We start from the raw sequence: 22762 nt of genomic DNA, 5'->3' as shown, positions 1-22762 counted from the left end.
AGGCACACACACCAACAGAATATTGTATACATAATAAATAAAATAAATTTAAAAAGATTCTAGAGTGTATATAAGGCACATTTTCTTCATTCATTCCTCTGTTTGTGGACACTTAGGTTGTTCCAAAACTTAGCTATTGAAAGTAATGCTGCAGTTAACGCTGATATGCTTAAGGAAGCAAGAAAAGGCACCTTGGCTTGAGTGCTGCCATTTTAACATCAGACTCCACTTTACTTGTAGGGTAAATTAAAGTTCAGGTTCCCAAGCCATACGGGAGCTGAGACCTATCCAATGGCTGACCCGCCTCCTCCCTAAATCATGGAAATAGTCATTACAATCTTAAGCTCTCTAGAAACATCATGGCTGTTCCTAACCACAGAAGGAACCAAAGAATCTGACTAGTTGCACTGAAAAGCTTGTGTTGTATGTAGGTTGACAATGATGGAACACATAAGGAAAGCTTGTAATCTTTGATTTCTGATGGGTGAAAATTGTAACTGTAACTTGGCAACAAATGTTTGTGATTTTTATAAACCCTACTTCTGTCCCTGCTCAGGGCTGTCAGTAGAAACAAGTCTCCTGAGTCCTTGTCCTGCAGCTCTGATTGATCAATGACCTGTTTCTGTGGTGATTTATTAAAATCTTTGGAACCCATTTCTCCTTCCTCATGGTGTGTAACAGGTGAGGTGTAACAATACAAGTATCTCAGTGAAGCACTGACTTGGAAGCTTGTTTGTTTGTTTGTATCTCAAGACAGTGTTTCTCTGTGAAGCCTTGGCCAGCCTGGAACTCACTCTATAGACCAGGCTGGCCTCAAACTCAAAGAGATCCACCTGTCTCTGCCTTCTGAGTGCTGGGATTAAAGGCATGCACCACCACCACATGGCTTATGTATAAGTATCCAGGGATGGAAGATTTACTTTTAGGTTTTGGGAAACCGCCATACTGACTTCCATAGAGGCTGAGGTGTTTACATTCCTGCCACAGGTGTACAATAGTTGCCATCTGTCTACATCCTTGCTGGCTTTTGTTATTTTTCTTTTTTGAATTTGTACTTTTTTCATTATGTGTATGTGTGTGTCTGCATGTTAGTATGTCTTGTGCCTGTGAGTACCCATACTGGTGAGAAGAGGACAGCAGATCCCCTGGAGCTGGAGTTATAGGCAGTTGTGAGCTCCCTGGATGCTGGGAATCAAACTCTAGTACTTAGTTCTTTGCAAGCGCTCTTAACAAATGAGTCATTGCTCTAGCTCCTGCTTTCATTTTCTTGATGACTGCCATTCTAACTGGGGTAAGAAGGAAGCTCAATGAATACAGGTTTTTGAGACAATGTCTCCTGTACATCATGCTGGCCTTAGTCTCCGAAATCTAGCCCAAGATGACCTTGGACTTCAGATCCTGCTGCCCCCATCTCTCCAGTGCTGGGATCACACCAGCATGCCCAGTTAATGAGATGCTAAGTGTTGAGTCCTGGGCTTTGTGCATGCCAGGCAAGCAATCTACCAAATGAGCTGCCTGCCTCTTTCTTAATGTCATTTTCATCTGCATTTCTCAATGCTAGTAAGGTTGATCATTTTTTCCCATTTGTTTATTGGCCATTTGCATTTCCTCTTTTCAGACTCATTTGAGGTTTGTTTCATTGGTTTACTTATTGTGTTGTTAATCTTTTTTTTTTTTAGGTGTTTGAATTCTCTGTATATTCTAGATATCAGACCTCTGTCAGACATGGTTTTAATTGGCAATGTGATACATTCTCGAATCATGTGTTAAGAGAATATCAGTGAGGGATTGTCTAGATCAGGCTGGCCTGCAAGCATGCCTGTGAGGGACTGTCTTTATGTTAACTAATGAAGGAAGACCTAACCTAAATGTGGATGGCATCATTCCCTGGATTCGGGTCTTGCCTTATATCATATTGAGTTGTAGAAAGCACATACGCATCCATTCCTCTCTGACTGTGGCTATGACTAGACGTTTTAAATTCCCTGATATGACGGACTGCAACCTGGTATTGTGAGCTCAAGCAAACCCTTCCTCTAATTAGTTGCTGTTTGTTGGGTTTATTTCATCTTAGCAGTAGAAAATAAGCAAAGACAGATGTACAGCCAAAATGATCTCCCATTTTACAGGCTGTTTCTTCTCTTATTGTTTCCTTTGCTGTACAGAAACGTTTTTCATTTATTCTTCTCTCGTACAGTACATCCTGAGCCTTCTTAACTTTTCATGAGATTCCATTTGTCAATTGTCCTTATTTCCTGAGTGACTATTTTTGTTTGTTCGTTTCTGTACCTTTTTTTTTTTCCTCTAGCAGTTCAGAGTTCCAGGTCTTCCTTTAAGACCTTTGGTCCATTTGGAGTTAATTCATGTATAGGGTAAGAGATAGTTATTGTTTTCTTCCCCACAAGTGGATTTCCAGATTTTGAAGCAAGAGGACATCTTCTGCTTAATGTGTATTTTGACAACTCTGTCAAAAATCAAATGGTTATTGCTGTATGGGTTATATCTATGTTTTCTATCCTATTATTTTGATCCATACATCTGTTTCTGTGTCAGTGTATTTCTGGTTTTATTACTCTGTGATATAACCGCAACATAACTTGAAATCAGAAATTATCCTTTTTCCTTGGGACTACTTTGACTTCCTGGGGTCTTTTAGCTTCCATATATTTAGCTTCTGATTGTTTTTCTATTTATGTGAAAAATGGCATTGGGATTTTGATGAGAATTTTATTCAATCTGTACAATGCTTTTAGTAAGATAACCATTTTCACAATAATTTCTCCAAATAATGAACATGGGAAGTCTGTCTTCCAGTATCTTCTTCAATTTTTTTCTTTAGTGTTTTCAATGTGTTGGTCTTTCACTTCCTTGGTTAGGTTTATTATAAGGAGTGTGTGTGTGTGTGTGTGTGTGTGTGTGTGTGTGTGTGTTGCACGTAGGTGCATGCAGGGTGCTTGCCTATGCATGCACATGTGGAAGTTTCTATCACACTTCTAGAAAAATGAGATCTTTCACTAAACATGGAGATTGTCATTTGGGGTAGACTGGCCAGTGAGCCACCAGAAGCAACTAGTCTCTGCCTTCCCAAGCACTAGAATTACATACATGTGCTAACACATTGGGCTTTTTACCTGGGTGCCAGGGATCTGAAGTCAGGTTCTCACTTGACCCACTGAACTATTTCCCATTCCTTCCTCATTTATTTTTCAGCATTCTGGCATAGTGCCAGGTTGCTGAGTGTTCATTAGTTCTAAGAGTTTATTTTTTTAATGGAGTACTTTTACTTTTTTCTTTTCTTTGTAATGCATTGACTGCTTTCTCTTGTTTTACTGTTGTACTAAGACTTTAAGGACTCTGTTTGACTTAGTCTATGTCCTATTGTTGTGAAGAGACATCACAACCAAGGCAACTCTTATGAAAGAAAGCATTTATTGGGGTCTGGATCATCATGGTAGGAAACATGGCCACAGGCAGGAAAGCATAGTGGTAAAGAAGTAGCTGAGAGCTTTGTGTCCTGATCCACAGGCAGGGCGCACACACACACACACACACACACACACACACACACACACACACACACACACAGAGGAGAGAGAGAGAGAGAGAGAGAGAGAGAGAGAGAGAGAGAGAGAGAGAGAGAGAGAGAGAGAGAGAGAGAGAGAGAAGAGACTGGAGACTGGGCCTGGCATGGACTTTTGGAACTTCAAAGTCCATTCCCAGCCACACGCGTACTCTAACAAGGCCACACCTATTCCAACAAGGCCACCATTCCTAATCTTTTCAAGCAGTTGGTCTACTGGGGACTAAGCTTGCAAATAAATGATCCTATAAGGGGCCATTTTCATCCAAACCTCATGAATACCCATGGGGAGAGTGGACATGCTTCTCTTCTTCTCTTACTCTTGGTTTTACTGAAAATGAATTGAGTTTTCCTCCCATTAGTATAAGGCTGGCTATGAAATGATCATATAGTTTCTGTTAAACCTCAAAGAAGAGTGCAAATGTCTAACATAACCAGTTGAAGAATTAAAACTTTTAGAAATTATTTCACTAGCCACACAATTTTTTTTTGTTTTGTTTTTTGAGACAGGGTTTCCCTGTAGTTTCTAGAGCCTGTCCTGGAACTAGCTCTTGTAGACCAGGCTGGCCTCGAACTCAGAGATCCACCTGCCTCTGCCTCCCGAGTGCTGGAATTAAAGGCATGCGCCACCACCGCCTGGCTAGCCACACAATATTGAAGCAAAAAATAAATCTAAAACAAAGTTGCAATCAACTAAGACTTTCTTTAATTCTGCATGAGAAATAATTCTACACAAGAAGCATAATGGTTCAAGGAAGTAAAAAAAACATTCAGCGGTTAAAAAATAGTTAAATGTCATAAATTATTATTAATTTGGGCCTTCTAATCTGAATTTTAGTTTAAAAGACATTTTGAATTTATTTTATAAAGAACAAGAATTTATTTATACTACTATCACTTAAAAAGAAAGTTTAAATTGGCGATATAGCCAGGTATGGTGGTACATGCCTTTAAACCCAGCACTCTCAAGGTGGAGACAGATGGTTCACTGAGTTCCAGGCCAGCCAGAGATAAGTAGTTGGACCCTATTAAAATTATAATTTATAATACTTAGAATTATTGATTATAGTGTTTGCTTCAGTTTGAAGAGATGGAAGGAGTTTTTATCAAACATTCCACTAGGTGGTATTCTCTTTTAACGTCCTGGAGGGAAGCGCTGCACCAGTTGGAACCAGTAGCTGATGTCTAATTTAACATTTAATGAAACCAAATTAGTGTCTCTGACTCAGAATCTCCTTCAATATAAAAAGGCGAATAGACGCTGAGGATAGTGTAAACGTGGTAATTAACTGAGATGGTTCTTCTGAGCAGTAATAGCTTATTAGTCTCAAAGCAGAGATTCTGAGCCTATGTATGTGTTCCTTAGGAAATACTTTTATAACATATCAACAGTGGGGAGTTCTAGACATTAGTATATTTTTGCTTAATAGCTGATTGAACTAAATCATTGCATCAAAACACACTGACAGTGTTCATGAGGTTCAAATATATCAATAGCCCTTTTCATAATTACAAATTTATCCTTTATGTCTGACATTGCACATGAATTCCATAAAGGACAAAAGCTACCTCTACATGATAGATTTTTTTGCTTCCTTAACTTATCTCAAAGGAAGGAACAAGAACGGGGAAAGGAAATTGACGTTATCAATATTTAAAAGGGGAAATCAGCAGAGAGTTCATTTCTGGGAGATTACTCATCTGGATAAAGTAAAATTGATGCAAACGTAGAGGCTGCTGAGACTAAATGGACAAGGCAGTCAGTAATATCATGGATTCACCCACAGAGGGTTACTGAACACCATGCTCTTAGCCACCAGATAATCAGAATGAGGTTTAGTACCTCCGATGTATGGCTTACCGTTCTCATCCTTCACCTTGACCTCCCTCACTTTGCCATCAGATTGACTCAATTCCCAAGTACTGGGCCTTGGACTTATTACCTGTTTGTGTATGGAGAGTTGTTTTTATTTTTATTTTTGGATGAATGTCTAGGCTTATAATTGCTAGTTTGTATGGCCATGCGTACTTAGATTTTTCAGAAATGACCTATCTTTTCCAGTGTGGCTATACCATTTCACAGTCTCATTTTTAGTAATGAATGATCCTGATGCTCCATAGCCTCACCAGCATTTGGAGATTATCGCTATTAAAAAATTAATTGATAGGTTAAAAATGGAAAGACGTCCAGATATATTATTGCAGCTTTTTCATTTCCCCGTGGTTAGGTATGTCAAACAAGTTTTTATTCATTTATCTGTTGTCTTTGGAAAAATATCTTCTCAAATCAAGTCTTTAGGCAGACTTTTGAGAGTTCAAATCCATTTTCACATCAGTTCTCCAATGAGGTTTGGACTATGCTTAGAAATGTCACTTGGCACTAGTTCTGGAGAGACCATGTCCATGTAGTTTTCTAAAGAGTTTATCAAACAGCACATGAATCAACAACTCTGACAAATTACTCCACTCGTTTAGAAGAACTAATTTATTTGTACCATAAAACATTTCAACTTTAATAAAAAAAACAGAGAAAATACACATTGTCAAAAGCTCAGCCATCAAGAAATAACTCTCATTGATAATTGGGAGTATACTTCCAGACTTTTGCTTTTTCCTGTATAATTAAAATAAGCTGACAACTCATGATGCTATTTCGTACTTTCTCCCAAGGTACAACCTATGACCTTTCACTTTATAAAACTTCATTAATTCTAGCATTAATGCTAGAATTCTTAATTAATGTACAGGTATATATGTTTACTCACCTAGCTTCTCTATTAATAAAGATTAAGTTTGCTTCTACAAGCAAAGGTTTTAATAAATCTTATAAGGATAGTTTTGTGGATTTTTTTGGTAATTCTTTTTGATTAAATATCTGGAAGGATTGCTGAGCCAACATTCATAGACATACATGTATATAGTATACATACACTAACATATCCTAACATATCTGAAGGGGAAGCCTAGCCAATCACCTTGTTTGTAAGGCGTGTCCCCCTTAGGCTAATATTTACTTATAAAATCTTGCAGCCCTGCGGCCCGCCTACTCTTTGTTTTCCTGCGCTCCTCGCTGGAACCTTGGATTTGTAAGTTCCCTTTTCTTTCCTTTATTAAAGCTGAATTATATATATTAAAGCTAGTCTGGTGAATCATAACTGCCGATCAACCACGCCCCTTCACATATCCACACGCACACTTATCAATTTGTTGATATTTATAAGCTGCCATTAGAAAGATTGTCTCCATTTATGTTCCCATAAACCTTGGCTGTAAAAGTCTTTAAAGGTTCTCTCCCTTGCTTGTCTTCCCAAGGTTTATTTTCTTTCCTTTTAAAGATGGGAACACATAAGTCCAAACAACTTATTATCGTTATTATTTTACAATTTTTCAACCAAGGTCTGAGGCAAGGTGCAGAAGTCTGGGAGGGTGGGTCAGTAAAAGTCTTGTAAAATGTTCTTCCTTCAGTGTATTTCTTGAGAATGTGGGTGGCTTCAGTGGCTTCATAATGATGATCTGGCCTGGTTCCTATCAATGTTGACCTTGAATAGGAATAAGGACAAATAATACACTGATGGCTTTTATTTGTGGATAGAGAAAGATTTCTGGGAAGAAATGAAGACCATATTATTGTCACATGTCCAAACTACATAGGCGGAAAGTTATGGCATGTAAGTTGAGTATAATACAAGTTCCACTGGTAAAAGTTAGAAGTAAATTGGAGGCTATTGTAGTTTGGGATTATTTGAACACTCCCTTCTTTTTCATTTGACCAAGCAATGGAATACATCATTTAAATTGTGATCTGGAGAAAGAATGGCTTCCACTGACATATTTCCAAATTTGAAACTTCAAAAATTTATTTTGGTAGTCTATGAGTTTATTTTCAAAGCCCAAGAGAAATTTAATTTAATGTACATGTCTATCTTTTTCCAAATGACATTCATATATTTTTGCTTTTAAGCTTCCCCAGATGGATTAAGCTATACAATGACTAAATGTAAATTATAAATTTCAGTTATTAGGAAATAGAGGGTTATCATTTACCAACTAATTTTAGACAAATGTTTCAGTTACAATTGCATCTTTTTCTTTCTAGCTTTGTTCAGTAGATTTTTTCAATGATATTTGGCAATTTAAATGCACCCCCTTTAAATCAATATCCTCCTAAATTTTCCTAGATTGCAGAAAATGAATTTGAAGTTTTTCAAGGTGCTAAAGATTTTTTTTTTTGAGTTCTGGAAGTTTTATGACTTTCAACTTATGGTGGGTGTTAGGACTCACAGAGGAAGTTTTTTAAGCACTGTACATTTGTGTTAAAAGTACAATAACAAACTGCCTCATAACCTGTGCCTTTACCCTCGTCTAGGTATTGTAGCCTCATAGTTGCTCTGTGCCAGTGCACACTCTGAGGTACTCTTCCAATGCTTGCTAGAGAAATAGGTATGTTGAATTGGTAAGTTCCAGTTTGGTTGTGACTTTTGAAAAATTCCCAATATCTTAGCATCACTAAGACAAGCAAGTTGACTTCATGAAACTTCATGAAAGCCCTGCAGATACAAAGTTATGTGAAAATAATGAAGAACATGTCAATAAGCCAGGTGTGGTGACAATTGCCTTTAACCTCAGCAGTCAGATCTCTAGGAGATTGAGGCCAACTCCATGTAGAGTTCTAGGCCACCCAGGAATACATAGTGAGACCCTGTCTCAGAACTAGCAAACAACATGCCCCAAATGTCCTAGTGGGCCTTGTTGTGACTGTCCTCCTAGCCAAGCATATTCCATCAAGTGGAGTTCAGCTATATCCCCTTGCAAAAGGATTATATGAGTTGGTAGAAGGGTCTTTCCAGCCCCTGCTGCCTATTGTGTGTGACCCTGCCTAAACTGCACATGGCCTCAGGGAGGGAGTAGAGTATACACTAATTGGGGAGATGAGAGGATTGGTCTCCATCTATGAAGCTGCAACAGAAAAGCCTTCAACCCCGGTGGGTAAATGCTTTCCAGGTGTGGCCTTTTGCGCAGAGGCACACCCACACCCCTGTATATAGCTCCTCACCTACACTCTGGAAGGAAGCCCAAGAAACACATTGCTTCTCCAAAGTGCACTTCGGTGGAGTCATGCCTCCATCTGACCCTGGAGGCCTGAGGACAAGTGGTCCAGTGGTTTATGTCTCCCCTGGGATAACATTTTAGCAATAGGCTCAAGAGATGATTCAGCGAAATACCACTTGATACTCTTCAGAGGACCTGCACTCCATCATCAGCACAGACATGGAGGCTCCAGAACCAGAGTTATTTCTGGGGGCAGCAGGCATGCATGTGGCACACACAGACATGCATGCATGTAAAACATTTATACACAATTTAAAATTGTGTGAAATAAAAATCTGTACTTTTATAATCTCGATAAAAATTCATTAAAATAAACGGGGCCTATTTGAGATGAGAAAGGGGATCGGTAGAAGGGACAAGAAAGGGTGATGGGCCAGGAATATGACAAAAATATATGACACATGTATTAAGATGTTATAATGAAGCCCATTTTTGTACAAAAATGCTAATACGTTCTATAAAATTAAAACAATTACACTATTTTTGTTAGGCGTTTTTCTTACAAAGGCCAATCTTAAGCTTAAAAATCTGAAAAACCTGGTAACTATGCACAAAATGTAGTAAGTGGGAAGTGGGAAGTCAGAATTTGCCATATGAAGAGGGAAAAGTTGGAAGTGTACTGCTGCCTGAAATCCTCACAGGATTAGCATCAGCTCTCTAAGTGGCACATCTGTCCTGTGAGCTCTGGCCTTTGGGAGTAATTGTAAGCCCAAGTGTGGAGCTGAGAATGTTCTCCTTATTTTAGAAAGGCACTCAGGGAAGGCTACGAGGTGTCTAGCCTCTCCCGTACTTCTTGGCAGGTCCTCTGCTGTCTTCGGACTGGCTCTCAAACGTGCTACTCTTTGAAACGAGGGCCTGCTTTCACATAAGTGTCTTGACCGCGAAAAAAAGAACCAAGAGCAGTTGCACGTTAGGGACTTGGGATTTCTCTCTCCCAACTTGACTCTCCTTCAGTCCGTTTTGGCACAGATTCGCAGCTGGGGAAGTAAGCAAGGGCACCTGAATGACCAGTTAGCATCCTTGCCAGAGGCCGGGAAAACTGCAGGAGCAGTTTGAGGCGTCCCAGGACCGATGACGGCCGAACCGAGTAAAGCGCCCTGGGAAACTGCCTCAGGAAACTCCCCTCAACGGCGCACACACACCCTCCACCGGGTGGGTCCCGCGACGGTGTTTTTTCCTGCCGAAAGGGCGTTCCCGTCGTTTAGCACCTCGCCCAGCCACCGGGAGCGAGCTCTAGGCTGGTACTCCGGAGGTCATTCCGGGGCGGGGTCTCCAAAACCTCGCGGCTCTCGACTGGTTTCCTGTTGCTAAGCGACGGGTGGGGGCGGGGCCGGCGGGAGAGGCGCGGCCTTTGGGGGCGTTCGGCCCGCGGGCCTCCCGCGGCTGCGCAGCTGTCGTCCCTTCCTCTCTCCCTCCCTCCCTCTCCCGGCCGCGCCTCCGGCTCCGCGTCGGCCACGCCCCCACGCGCTTCTGCGGTGCGCACGCGCGCTGCGCGCGGCTACTTTTGCCTCTGCGGGGTTCGCGGTGGGGTTGAGTGACCCGGCGGCCGTGGCGCCGCGACTGGAGGTGGCCGGGAGCCGGTAAAGCCGAGCTGTCTCGAGAGAGGAGCAGCGCGGGGTCGTGCCGCGGTGCCGTCCGCGGCTGAGGAAAATGGTATTTGAGTCCTTGGTCGTGGACGTGTTGAACCGGTTCCTGGGCGACTATGTGGTGAACCTGGACAAGTCTCAGCTCTCTCTGGGCATTTGGAAAGGTAACGGGGGTCTCGGTCCCAGTGTCGCGGGAGATGGCGGCGCGGCTTCTCGTGGCTTCGGTCCTTGGCCAGCCCGGCGCCGCCACCTGCAGCTACCCGCCTCGCCCTTGAAGTTATGTAAAGCCGGGCGGCGGTTCCCGAGCGCGCGGTGCGAGCTGAAGCCTCCGGTGCCGGTGGGGCCAGGCGCCGGTGACCTCTGGCCTCTGCCGGACGAGCTAGGGAGCCATCCCTGTCAGTTTCCCCTTGGGCTGTAACGAAGGTTCCGCCGAGCCCTCGGCTTGTCGCATGCCACCTCGCACGTGAAGGCCAGGCGCTGTCCGCGAAGACGCCCTTGGTCCTTTCCTGACCTCACTTCGCGGTGCCTTCCTGGACTTGAGGGCTTGCTTAGTTGGGCTAGGTTGGTAACGAGGGGTAGAGAAAAGGAAATCCTCTTCTGTGTTCAGGTCGCAGCCTAGCCAGGTGGGAATGTGGGTGTTTGTGGTCCAGAGTAAAAGACTGAGTTAAAAGAAAAAAAAAAAAAACAAAAGAACGTAAAGAAAATGCAGGCAAACAGGCGGTCAGAATCTAAATGGCCGTTCAATATCTCTGCCAACTTGAAGACACGCTGAGCGTCGCTTAGTTCGGAAGGGCTGCGTCTACCACTTGATTGCAACGCTTTACCTTATCCAGTGTCTTATATTTATTTAGTGCTTCCATCTGTTTTGTATTATGCTGTGTTTATTTTATGTAGCTACTAGTCGTTTTTGAAATGTGTGCTCCAGGTCAAAATTAGGGCTAATTATTTGTGTAAAAAGTGTGCGCATTCTCGGGTATCCCTGTACTTCCAGCTTCCCAGAAATACTCGTTTATTTTAGCTGAGCCTCAGTTTTGAAATAATGGAAGTAAGAAATTTAGTTTTATTAAACAAACCAACCCTCTTGTAGTTAGTTGCCTTCCATCATGATCAAGTGGGCAAACATTGATGCATACATAAGTGCCAGCACAGCCCGCTTGAGACCAGCTCTTGCCGATTGCTTAATCTGTGCTACTTTTCAGTTGCAAAGTGAGAATAAAACTGGCTTCTGTACCTCCGAAAGAAGCCTGGAGTGTTGGCTCAGTACTGGCTGCTTTTCCTGATGACTTGGGTTCAAGTCCCAGTGTCCACGCGACAACTCACAACCATCTGTAGTTCCCGAACCAGGGCTTCTCTCATCCTCTTCTGGCTCTTGGGGGCACTTTATGCAAGCATGTGGTGCACAAACCTTCACGCAAGTAAAAACACACATAAAAATAAAAGAAAAAAATTAAAAAGAACAAGAAGAAAAACTACTTGAATTGTGGCTTGGTTTGTAGTGAAATGTTCCTCTATATTCAAGATGCAGGTTTGTGTAGAATTGCTTATCGAATTTCTGTATTTAAAGTTTACTTCAAGAAAATTCACCTTCATGCATAGTTTTTTTAAAAAAAATAAATGTTAAGAAGCATATATCCACCATTCCAATACTGGACACAAAAAGGTTTTACAAGCCTACAGCATTTCCTCTTCTATTTCTTTGTAATTGATCCTTCCTCAAGAGGCAACTATTGATGTTTCCTCTCTATGTTGCTTGTTCTAGAGTGTCATAAATGGAATCCTTTGCCTATGTAGCTCTTTCTTTTTGAGATAAGATTTTACTGTGTATCCCTGACTGGCCTGGAACTCTCAGAGATCCTTTTTGAGGCCTGTGCCACCACACTTGGCTTCTGTGTAGCCATTTGAGCCAGGCTTCTTAACAATGCAGAGAAGTCATCCCTGTACTGCGTATATCACCTTGTCCTGCCATTCCTATTCTTCTGAGTGGTGTTTCACTCCATGACTCTTTATACACATAGCTTGGCCGTTTTTTGTAGTATTTCTATTTTGGCAGTTAAAGAAAAGCTGTATCAGGTTTTAGTGTGAACATAAATTATTTTATTGGAGTAAATACCTAACCATGGGGTTGTGAGTGGTATTAAACTTGTAACTTTATGAGAAGTAACGTGATATGATTTGGTTATGGTCTGATTGTATCTCCTAAAAGCTCTGTGTTGAAAGCTTAGTCCATATTCGGGTGATGATGTCTTTTAGAAGTAGGCCTAAGGGGAGATTGTTACAGTGGCCCCTCACTGGCTTTCAGTTTCCTTTTGTGAGGTTAATCCACTAGTGTTTGTGTGTGTGTGTGTGATCTTTACCATAGCTGTTAGGCCTTTTGAATTTTCAGCATCCAGAACTGAGTCAAATGTATTGCTTTCTCTGTAAGAATCAGTCTCAAGTGTTTCACTGTGGTAGCCATCCCCTAAGAGTCCACCCCTCAAACTCAGCCACTACACCTTGACACTGGTTGCTGAAATGGGTATATTATTTTGCACTTTGACCAGTTTTGTATCAGGATTTAGTTGTACATTATTCTAATGAGCATTTGGTACTCCTGTTTTTTTTTTTTTTTGTGGGGGGAGATATTTGCATGTGGTATGCATGTGTTTAGGGGTGTTTGCATATGTAAGTGGCCCCAATTGTTGTTACTGTTTGGGAAGGATTAGGAGGTGTGGTCTTGGAGGAGGTGTGTCACTAGAGCCTGATTTTGATGTTTGAAAAGATCCCCAGTGCCTTTGCCTGGGGATAAGTATGTGAACTCTTAGATGTTCCCTTACTCTCCCATCATGGGAGAAACTGTATACCAAATAAAAATTTGTTTTATTTTATTTTATAAGCTTGTTCTGGGGAACCCTTAGACTGCCTTTGCAGGATGCAATTACAGGTGGGCCTTGATGCCCACCTAGCATTTATACAGCATCTGGGGAACTCTGGCTTTCAAGTTGGTGTAGTAAGCACTTTTTACTTGCTAAGCCATCTTCATATCCTGTAACCCCGCTGGCAGGGTCAGCTATTCAGGATCCTCTGAAGGGGCGCTATCTGAAAGGACATGGGGGGTTGAGAAGAACGAGACCAAGCTAGGTGCACTTGTCAAGGTCTCCATTTATTGAAGCAAGCTTTGAGTCTTAAGTAGTTTTTCGGCTGCACTTGGGCAGAGAGGGAGGGGGAAAGGGAAGGAGGGACTCAGTTGCACTTGGGCAGAGAGGGTGGGGGGAAACTTGGGAAGAGGGACTCAGCAGCTTAGGCAGCTTTGCAAGGTCAGTGGTTAGAACGTTAGCGATAAGCTACAGACAAGGGGGACAATTAGCACTCAGTGTTTTAATTAACTTTGAGTTATGTCTCACGGTTAAACTTCAAGGCCCTGAGAAAGAAGAGGCCTGAAATGGCCCCTAACAATATCCCTATTAAAAAGATATCCCAGTAGGTATGTAGTATTAAAGCATCATGACTTTAATTTGCAGCTCCCTTGTAATGATGTTGGGTGTATTTTCATGATTTTTTTTCTGTTTATTTTTGTCAATGAAATGGCCATATCTTTTGTTTGTTTTAAGTTGGATTGTTTGGTCCTGTTTTCCTATTTGGATTTAATTTATGTATTATAAAATTCTTTTGTAATTCTACAATTCAATGAGTATTTTTTTTAATGTAACAGTTGTACAGCCATCACCACTAATTCTAGAACATTTAGCACCCATCCCCATCAAGAAAAAAAAATCCTCAAGCAGACATTCCCCATTCTTAATCCATGAGCACCCTACCTCTAGTAGCCATTAGTTTTTCTGTCTTTATTAGTTTGCTGATTCTGGACATTTAGTTTAAATGTAGTCATATGGTGCCTATCCTTTTGTTTCTGGCTTCCTCAATTTCAGGTATTTTAGAGCTCTTTTTATTGAAGGATGGAATGAATAGTATTCTGTTTCACCAGTTGGACATTTAGATTGTTTCCAACTTTTTGTTTATTATATAACTATACTACTATGAACATTCATGTGAAAGTTTCTTAAAAGGTATGTTTCAAATTCCCATTACTAAGCTGGTGTGGTAATCTTAGCACTGGGGAGGCAAAGATGGATCTCTGAGTTCAAGACCAGCCTGTTCTACAGAAGGAGTTCTAGGACAGCCAAGGCTTCACAGAGAAACCCTGTCTCAAAAAAAAAAAAAAAAAAAAACCCAAACAAACAAATAATAAATAAATAAATAAATAAAATTCCCAATGGCAAATATATGTAAGTGGAGTTTCTAGGTCATGTGATGATGTAAGAAATCAGTTGTATTTTGATAAATGAAACTGAAAGCTTTAAAAATAGGTCTCTTGAGAATTTCAAAAGTAGCAACTCTAGTTAAACTTAGGCTTTAAAAAATTATTGAAAATTTTGATAATGGAAATTAAATTATGTATAAAAAATTTAAGATGATGGTGTGCTGGTTAGTTTTATGTCTGCTTGACACAAGGTAGAATTATGTTAAAGGAGAGAACCTCTATTAAGAAAATGTCTCCATAAGATCCAGCTGTATGGCATTTTCTTAACTAGTGATTGATGAAGGAGGGTCCAACCCATTGTGGGTGGTGCTGCCTTTGGACTGGTGGTCCTGAGTTCTGTAAGAAAGAAGATTGGGCAAGCCATGGGGAAACAAGGCAGTAAGCAGCACCCTTCCATAGCCTCTGCATCAGCTCCTGTCTCCAGGTTCCTGCCTTGTCTGAGTTCCTGTCCTGATTTTCTTTGTTAATAAACAGTGATATGGAAGAATAAACAAAAACAAACAAAAACAAAACAAAAAAACCCTTTTCCTTCTCAGCTTGCTTTTGGACATGGTGTTTCATCACAGCAATAAGACAAATGGGCTTAGAACTTTATGTTCTAATGTCGGAAGGATCCATTAATGGTTATAAACAACTATTATCATAATGCTACTAATTTGTGTTGCTCTGATATTTGTTTATGAAATGGTTCCTTGGAGGCCAGAACCTATTTTCTCACAGAAACATTGTAATATAAGAAATGAGAAGTGTCCAAGCATTTCTGACAGAATAGGAAAGGAGTTCCTTAATACAAGATCAACTACAGTAAGTAGATAGAGCTCTCTGCCTTGTATAAGGGGAAAAAGGAATTGGACTGAATTCTTAGATTGATTCTTGGCTGATTTTGATGTTGCTGTAATTTTTATATACTCGTTTACATTTTTTCACCCTTCTCATATATCATTTAGTTAGAAATTGTTTTATTTCTTAGGCTTGTCTTAGAGTCTTTGGAAATCTAGCATTTTACTTATTTCTGTCAAGATCTAGGCTGTGTTAGAATGAGCCTAGATGCTTGATAGAGTATACAGTTTTGAATCTCCTCTCAGCAGTTATAATTGTTTTGAAGTCAGAGACTGCCTGCCTTCCTGCCTGCCTGCCTGCCTGCCTGCCTGCCTTCATTCCTTCCTTCCTTCCTTCCTTCCTTCCATTTTTGCCTGCATGTATGTATGTGCACCATGTACATACCTGATACCCAGAGAAGTTAGAAAAGGATAACAAATCTTTTGGAACTGGAGTTACAGACAATTGGAAGCCACCACTTGGTTTTGGAAATTGAACCTTGTTCCTCTGCAAGATCAACAACTTGTCCTAACCTCTGAGCTAGGTCTCCAGCCCCCAACTACTTGCATTTTAAAAGGACACTGTGCAATAGGGTGACTTCTGTTTTGGAATTATTATTTATAATACAAAGGAGCCAACAAATAATTCTTAAGATCAAGGGGAAGCTTCCAGTTCTAATTCCTAAAATTTTATCACTACATATATGTTCAAAGATGTTTTCATATAACTTTAAATTATAACTTAATACATTTTAATTAATTGTATAAAAGAATGTGATTCACTGTGACATTTCTATACACTCATGCCTCCTCCCTCTCTCTCTCATAACCACTTTCCTTGTGTATCCTCCCTTCTCCTTTGCTAATAGTTCCTCTATTATTCTTGGGTCTTGTTTTTCAGTTTCTACCTACGAAAGAACAAGACATGCCATACTTTCCTCTCTGGTTCTTATCCTACATTAAGATGCCCTCCATTTCCACCCCCCTTTTTTTGCAAGTAATGTGATCAAACAATTTTATTCTTTGTCTATATTTATATCTGTACCATATTTTTCTTTCTAATGCATCCATTTTTGGAAATGTAGACTGATTCCATACTTGGATTTTTGTGAGTAGTGTAGCAATAAACATGATTACTTAGGCCTCCTCTCATATTCTGACTCCATTGCTTTGAATATACTTGTTGTATAGCTGGATTTATATTAATTCTGTGTTTAGTATTTTTGAGAAGTTAACATACTGCTTTCCTTAGAGGATAATAGACATTCTTACCAGTAACATATAAAGGTTCTTTTTTTAAAATCTCTTTACCAGCATGCACTTTTGTTTGTTTTGAGACAGAGTTTAATATAGAGCAAGGGCAGTAGTTTTATTTTTTTATTTTTATTTTTTTGTTTGAATAATAGCCATTCTGGTCAAATCCCAGTGTAATTTTGATTTGTATTTCACAATAGCTAAAGCCATTGAACACGTTATTATTGTATTATTTGCCCTCTATTCTTAAAAGAAGTGTCTATTCTAATTGTTTGCCCATTTTTGGACAGGACAGGATTACTTGCTCATTTGTATTCTTTCTTGTGTGTGTATGTGGGTGTATGCATGTAATGATTGCAGACGGGTGTACAGCTAGGTGTACTTGCGCTTGTGTGAGCTTGCTTCTAGAGGCCAGAGGCAAACCTTTTTTTTTGTTCCTTAAGCTATGCCCTCCGTTGTTGTTTGAGACTGTTTGGAACATCCTACAGAAGATGACTCCCTGTTCAGTGCTGTGAGAATATGCTGGGAAGCACAGAGAACTTCTCCAGACTCACTTTACTATTGTAGATCCAAACTATTTATGTCTGTTCAGGCAGTATTTCTGTGAGGTGCCAGATGCTGTGGTAGTGACCCATGCTGTGATTCTTCCCCTTTCCCTTCCCCCACATTTTGTTTCTCACCTGGTCTTGCACTATCCAAAGTCTTGAGTTTTTCCTTTCTCTTTCTGTTTACTGTAGAATGTCAGCATTCTCTCACATCCACCCATTATGATAAACCACTGTTTTTCAGTTGTTCTGATTGTATCTTATGAAGTGATATGGAGAAAGGAGCAAGAGCTGGGTAGCTACCTCTAATCTTTAATCTCCACATTGACTCCACTTTAACTCAAGCCTAATCAAGAAACAGAACATGATTGTCAACAGAAAAAAAATCTTTTCTGACTCTTCCCTCTAATTCCTACTCATCACCTGATGCAGTTACTATTTAGATTTTTAAAACCAAGCTATACACATCTGTTTTATTTTATTGAGACAGGGTTTTACTATGTTACCTAGGCTTTATAGCTTGACCGGCCCTGAATTCACAATCATCCTCCTGCCTTAGCCTCCCAAGCGGGTGTGTGTGTGTGTAGAAATTATAGGGGTGCATCATTATATCTAACTTCTTTTGTACTTACTTTGTAATCTTTTTTTCTCTTTCAAGAATGTGGATTGGGGGGCTGGAGAGATGATTCAGTGGTTAAGAGCACTGTCTGCTCTTCAAAGGTCCTGAGTTCAATTTCTAGCAACCACATGGTGACTCACAACCATCTGTAATGAGATCTGGTGCCCTCTTCTGGCCTGCAGGCATACACTCAGGCAGAACACTGTATACATAATAAATACGTCTTTTAAAAAAAAAGAATGTGGATTGGATTTTGATAGATTCTGTTTTCTACATTGGTTAATTGTTGATATGATTATAGTATTCTTATTTAGCTTGTTGATATTATCGATTATATGGATTATTTTCCACATGTTGAATTAGACTTGTATCTTGTGGATTATGATATTTTGAATTTATTTTACTTATATTTTGATGAGAATCTTTACATCTGTTCATGAAAGATCTTAGTTTCCTGTTTCTCTTGTAATGATCTCATCTAGTTTTGTTCTTAGGGTAATGCTGGCCTCATAGAGTAAATTTAGATGCATTTTTTCTTTTTCTATTTTCTGGTGTTTGCTATGTAGACCAAGGTGGCATTGATTAGAGGTACCTTCCCAATGGTGGGATTAAGGAGATGCACCACCATGCCTGGGCTGAAGTGAAAGTTAGACAACTGATTTTAGGTTTTTCTTTTCTAACTCTGCATTCAGTGCTAAAGTTCTCTCTATAAGGTTTGCCTTTTCTTATATTTTATAGTTCTGCTGTTGGCCATACATCATTTCTGAGGCTCTTGTGCATGTGAAGGCTGTCTCCAACAATTGAAAAACCTATTTCTAGGATTTGGTAAAGATTATACTGAGGAGGCAGGAAAGCTGTCTTCAGGACAGGAAAATGCTCATAACAGAGAACAGATCCCCAGGGTCATATTAACATTAGGAATTATGACCTGTGTCTGATTTTTTAAAATTCTTTATGTCTGACATATTTATGTAGATATATTATTAAGAGTATTATACCTAAAGCTAATCTTTAGTATGACCTAAAGAAAAACAAGTCAGTTTAGGCAATCAAAGGTCATACTTCTTTTATGAGACTATATGTTTTTTTCTGTGTGTGTACTGCTATTTACATATTATGAAATATTTGATGTTTTAAGTATTTGAAATTATTATTGTTTTTAGTCTTTTTATCTTTCTCATTTTATAACTAACCTCATGTGGTTCTAACTTAGGAAATATTTTTATTATTCAAATTATTATAATTGCTACTTGTGACTAGTAATTTAATCTGTCATATTTTGGTATTTTACTGGATTCCAGTTTGGGGAAATAATTGAATAATTAAATTGTATGGTATCATTTAAGTTTATTTCCCCAATAAAATTGATGGTTTTCCATATACAAAATATTATAGCAGCAGGGGTAGAAACAAAAGACTAGACTTTCAGTAGTATACAAATTCTTTTGAGCATAATGAAATTATATTTCTTACTTTACTGATAGAAAGGAAACTAAGACTGTTAAAAGTTATTTTGTATAATATCCATGTACTTATTGTTAACATATAAATATTTTGTATTTTTTTCACTCTGGCTAATTGTACCATGTCCACAAGACTCATTAAGTTGGGACACATGGGCTCATAAGGCATTGTCTCTTGAGTTAAAAGTTTCTTAGTTTTGAAAAACAGTTCGTCTATTTGTTCTATTTTTGAACAGTGATCCTTTTAAAAGTATACCTTTTTTATGACTTTTAGCAAATTTAACTTGCCAAGGAATTTTTCGATAAGTATTGATGTATCCAGGGAGGTTTGTTTGGGCTCTGTGTCCGACCAGTTTTGATCCATGAATGCTATTGCCATTGAAGACTGTTTTTGGATAAAAAAGGATCAACCCAAAATCCTAATAAGAGTTACTATAGTTAGTATGAGATCTGGGTAGGATACATGCTTCCGAGAGGCCTTAGTTTGTTGTAACATTTTAATAGTGAAAACAATGTCATAATCCAATTGTTATGTTCAGTTAATATTCTTACCTTTTTCTTAGTAGGAAGAAATTTGAAGAATGAGAATAAAGTAATCCTACACTAACTCTGAATTGGGTATAATAAGAGGCTCTTCATTTAAAAGGGGAACTCACAGATCATAGCCTTCTATACGAACAGGGAACAGGAACAAAATCCAGCATCCAAGTGTGAGGGGTGGGAGGAGCTAGCAGGCAGGCAGGCATGCACCTTTTTGGTATCCAAGGCCAAGCCCAACCTGGTCCAGCCTCTCAAAGGCCATTGGCTAAAGGAGGTTCCCTATCAGAAATTATGTTGTTTTTGGCTATAATTGTAGTAGTTTGGATTTAGAGCCCCCAATAATTCCTTTTGAAAGATTTAAAATCAATCTCTGTCAGTCTGAAAACTGTATTACTCAAATTACATTGAACATGACAGAATGCTTTTTGTGGTAGCAGTGAATAATTCAGATCTCTTAAAGCACAAAGATTTTATTCAAACAGAAAACAAGAGTATTATATCTATAATTTAGGAAAATATATCCAAAATACCTCATTAAAAATCTAAATATAAAAGGATTTAAGAAATATAAAATAGTGAAATTATAAATGTCGTCATAGAGGTTTTGAGCTTAGTTACTTGAGTGAGGTATTTGGTGTAGATGAGCATCACCCAGCGTATTTGAAGTTTATTTGGATGTATGCTCAGGAATGAGCATGACCTTAAGGTGAGAAATATAAACCTAAGGGTTTTTGTACAAAAGTTGTATCCATGAAGAGGTTGTTGGAAATACCTAATAGGTTCCTTTCTGTTGTGGGATAATGCTCTTGTATCCTGTAAAGATTTGTTACTTGTATTGGTTTAATAAAACACTGATTGACCAATAGCCAGGCAGGAAGTATAGGCAGGGTGACCATACTAGAAGAATTCTGGGAAGAGGAAATGCTCAGTCTGCAGTCATCAACCAGATGCTGAGGAAGCAAGATGAGAATGCTTCACTAAGTAAGGTTCTAAGCCACATGGCTAAACATAGATAAGAATTATGGGTTAATTTAAGTTGTAAGAGCTAGTTAATAATAAGCCTGAGCTAATAGGCCAACTATTTTTTAATTAATAGAAGCTTCTGTGTGTTTCTTTGGGACTGAACAGCTCCAGGATCAGGCAGGATAAAAACTTCCATCTACACCTTTCCATCCAGATTGAATGGAATTTCTGATGCAGTGTATTTTTCAGTTAATGAAATTGCATGGTTAGCTCCCACTTGTTTACTTCTTGGTCTCTCTGTAGCTTACTATGAGTACACTTTGTAACCAATGCTCATTTTGTACAATCATTTCTAAGAGTCCCTTATAATAGTCCATAGTGTTTTTCTCTTTGCAGAGATAACTTTCTCAGTTCTTTGCTGGCATGGGCCTGACAACTGTGGCTCCCAGTAGAGAGGCAGAGACTCTGTGAGTTCAAAGCCAGCCTGGTCTACAGAACCAGTTCTAGGATAACTAGGGTGTTTACACAGAGAAGCCTCTCAACAAAAACAAAACAAAACAAAAAAAGTATATGTAACAATCCCCCCACTGTGTATATGTTCCAGTGGGCGGGTACATACATACACACATACATGTGTGTGTGTGTGTATGTATGTATGTATGTATGGTTGTTTCTGGAAGCCAGAAGTTGATGCTTATTGATTGTTACTGGGCCAGGATCTTTCATTGAGTTTGGAGATTCTGGCTAGTATAACTAGTCAGCTAGTCCTGTGGATCTTCTGTTTCTGTCTCCTGAGTGCTGGGCTTCCAGGTGACTGTTAAGCCTGGCTTCTCATGAGTTCTAGGGAACCAAACTTCAGTCCTCATACTTGTGTAGTAAGCGCTTTCCCCACCGAGCCATCTCCCCAGGCCCTTTGCCTACTTTCAGAGGATACCTGGCAATTATTTTATAAGGAGATAAAAACATATTTTGTAAGTGGGATAGATTTTAGATTTAGAAGGACTAATAAGCATAGCTTTGGTTAAGGAATCTGAAATCTTTATTTTAGCAATTACAGTATTATTAAGTGCTATTTGTTCATAACCACCAGTGCAGAAGGTTGAAGACTGTAGCTACCAAGGAAATTTTGTTCAATAGGCCATATTTTTCAAACATTTTATGGTGTGGGACAATTGTCTGTATTCTGTCAATTATATTTTAAATAAACACTGATTGGTCAGTAGCCAGGCAAGAAGTATAGGCGGGACAATCAGACAGGAAGTAGAAGCAGGTCAATGAGAACAGGACAATTCTGGAAAGAGAAAAGCTTGGTCCACAGTCCTGACCTGACCAGAGAAGCAAGATGTGACTGCCCTGCTGAATAAGGTACTGAGTCACATGGCTAACACAGATAAGAATAATGGGCAAATAATGGGCTATATAAGTTGTAAAAGTTAATAAGAAGCCTGAGCTAATGGGCCAATCAGTTTACAGTTAATGTAGAGCTCTATGTGATTTCTTTGGGATTTAACAATTGTGGGAGCCAGGCATGACAGAAACCAATTTTAAAGCATTTGTCTATTAAAATGTGTTTCATGATTATGCAATTTAGCAGGTCTGCCCCCTTTTTTCATTATAATTTTTCCCATGTGAAGACAAGGAAAAGACTCACAAGGGAAGAAAGATGTCAACCCAGTAGGAGAAAATATAGGTTTAGTATTAGATTCATTTGTATTTGTTGGAGAGTAGGAGTTTCCAGCCATTCTTACTCCTTGCTGTTTGTCTTTGGTTGTTGGATTCTGTATAACTGTTTCAGAACTCATTGAAACTCATCTGATTTTTTTGATGAAATTGAGTTAATGAAATCGTGACCATTAATTTGAAGAATGGAAAATATGTTCCACCAGTCACAGGTGCAGAGGTCAGCAGAGCATACAGCTTAAAAATCTGAAAACTGGGTGGGAAAAATGGCTTAGCTTGTTAAGAGACTGAATACTCTTCCAGAGGCT

The 22762-nt window shown here is 39.4% G+C and overlaps 1 protein-coding gene across 2 annotated transcripts in view; it reads left to right on the top strand.

The window, feature by feature from the left end:
- The first annotated feature begins 10182 nt into the window (after positions 1 to 10182).
- Vps13a (vacuolar protein sorting 13 homolog A) overlaps positions 10183 to 22762 on the top strand; it is a 210967-nt gene continuing 198387 nt past the window's right edge. The window contains exon 1 of one of the 2 annotated variants that reach the window (XM_038349809.1): positions 10183 to 10439. In XM_038349809.1, the coding sequence (XP_038205737.1) occupies positions 10340 to 10439 (100 nt within the window). In that variant the 5' untranslated portion in view covers positions 10183 to 10339. The remainder of the gene's footprint in view (positions 10440 to 22762) is intronic. The other variant, XM_038349800.2, reaches the window with a different exon arrangement.

The sequence above is a fragment of the Arvicola amphibius genome, chromosome 1 (assembly GCF_903992535.2).
Source record: "Arvicola amphibius chromosome 1, mArvAmp1.2, whole genome shotgun sequence".
NCBI lineage: Eukaryota > Metazoa > Chordata > Mammalia > Rodentia > Cricetidae > Arvicola > Arvicola amphibius.
The sequence above is the reverse complement of the archived record's forward strand: the minus strand, read 5'-3'. Positions and strand labels throughout refer to the sequence as shown.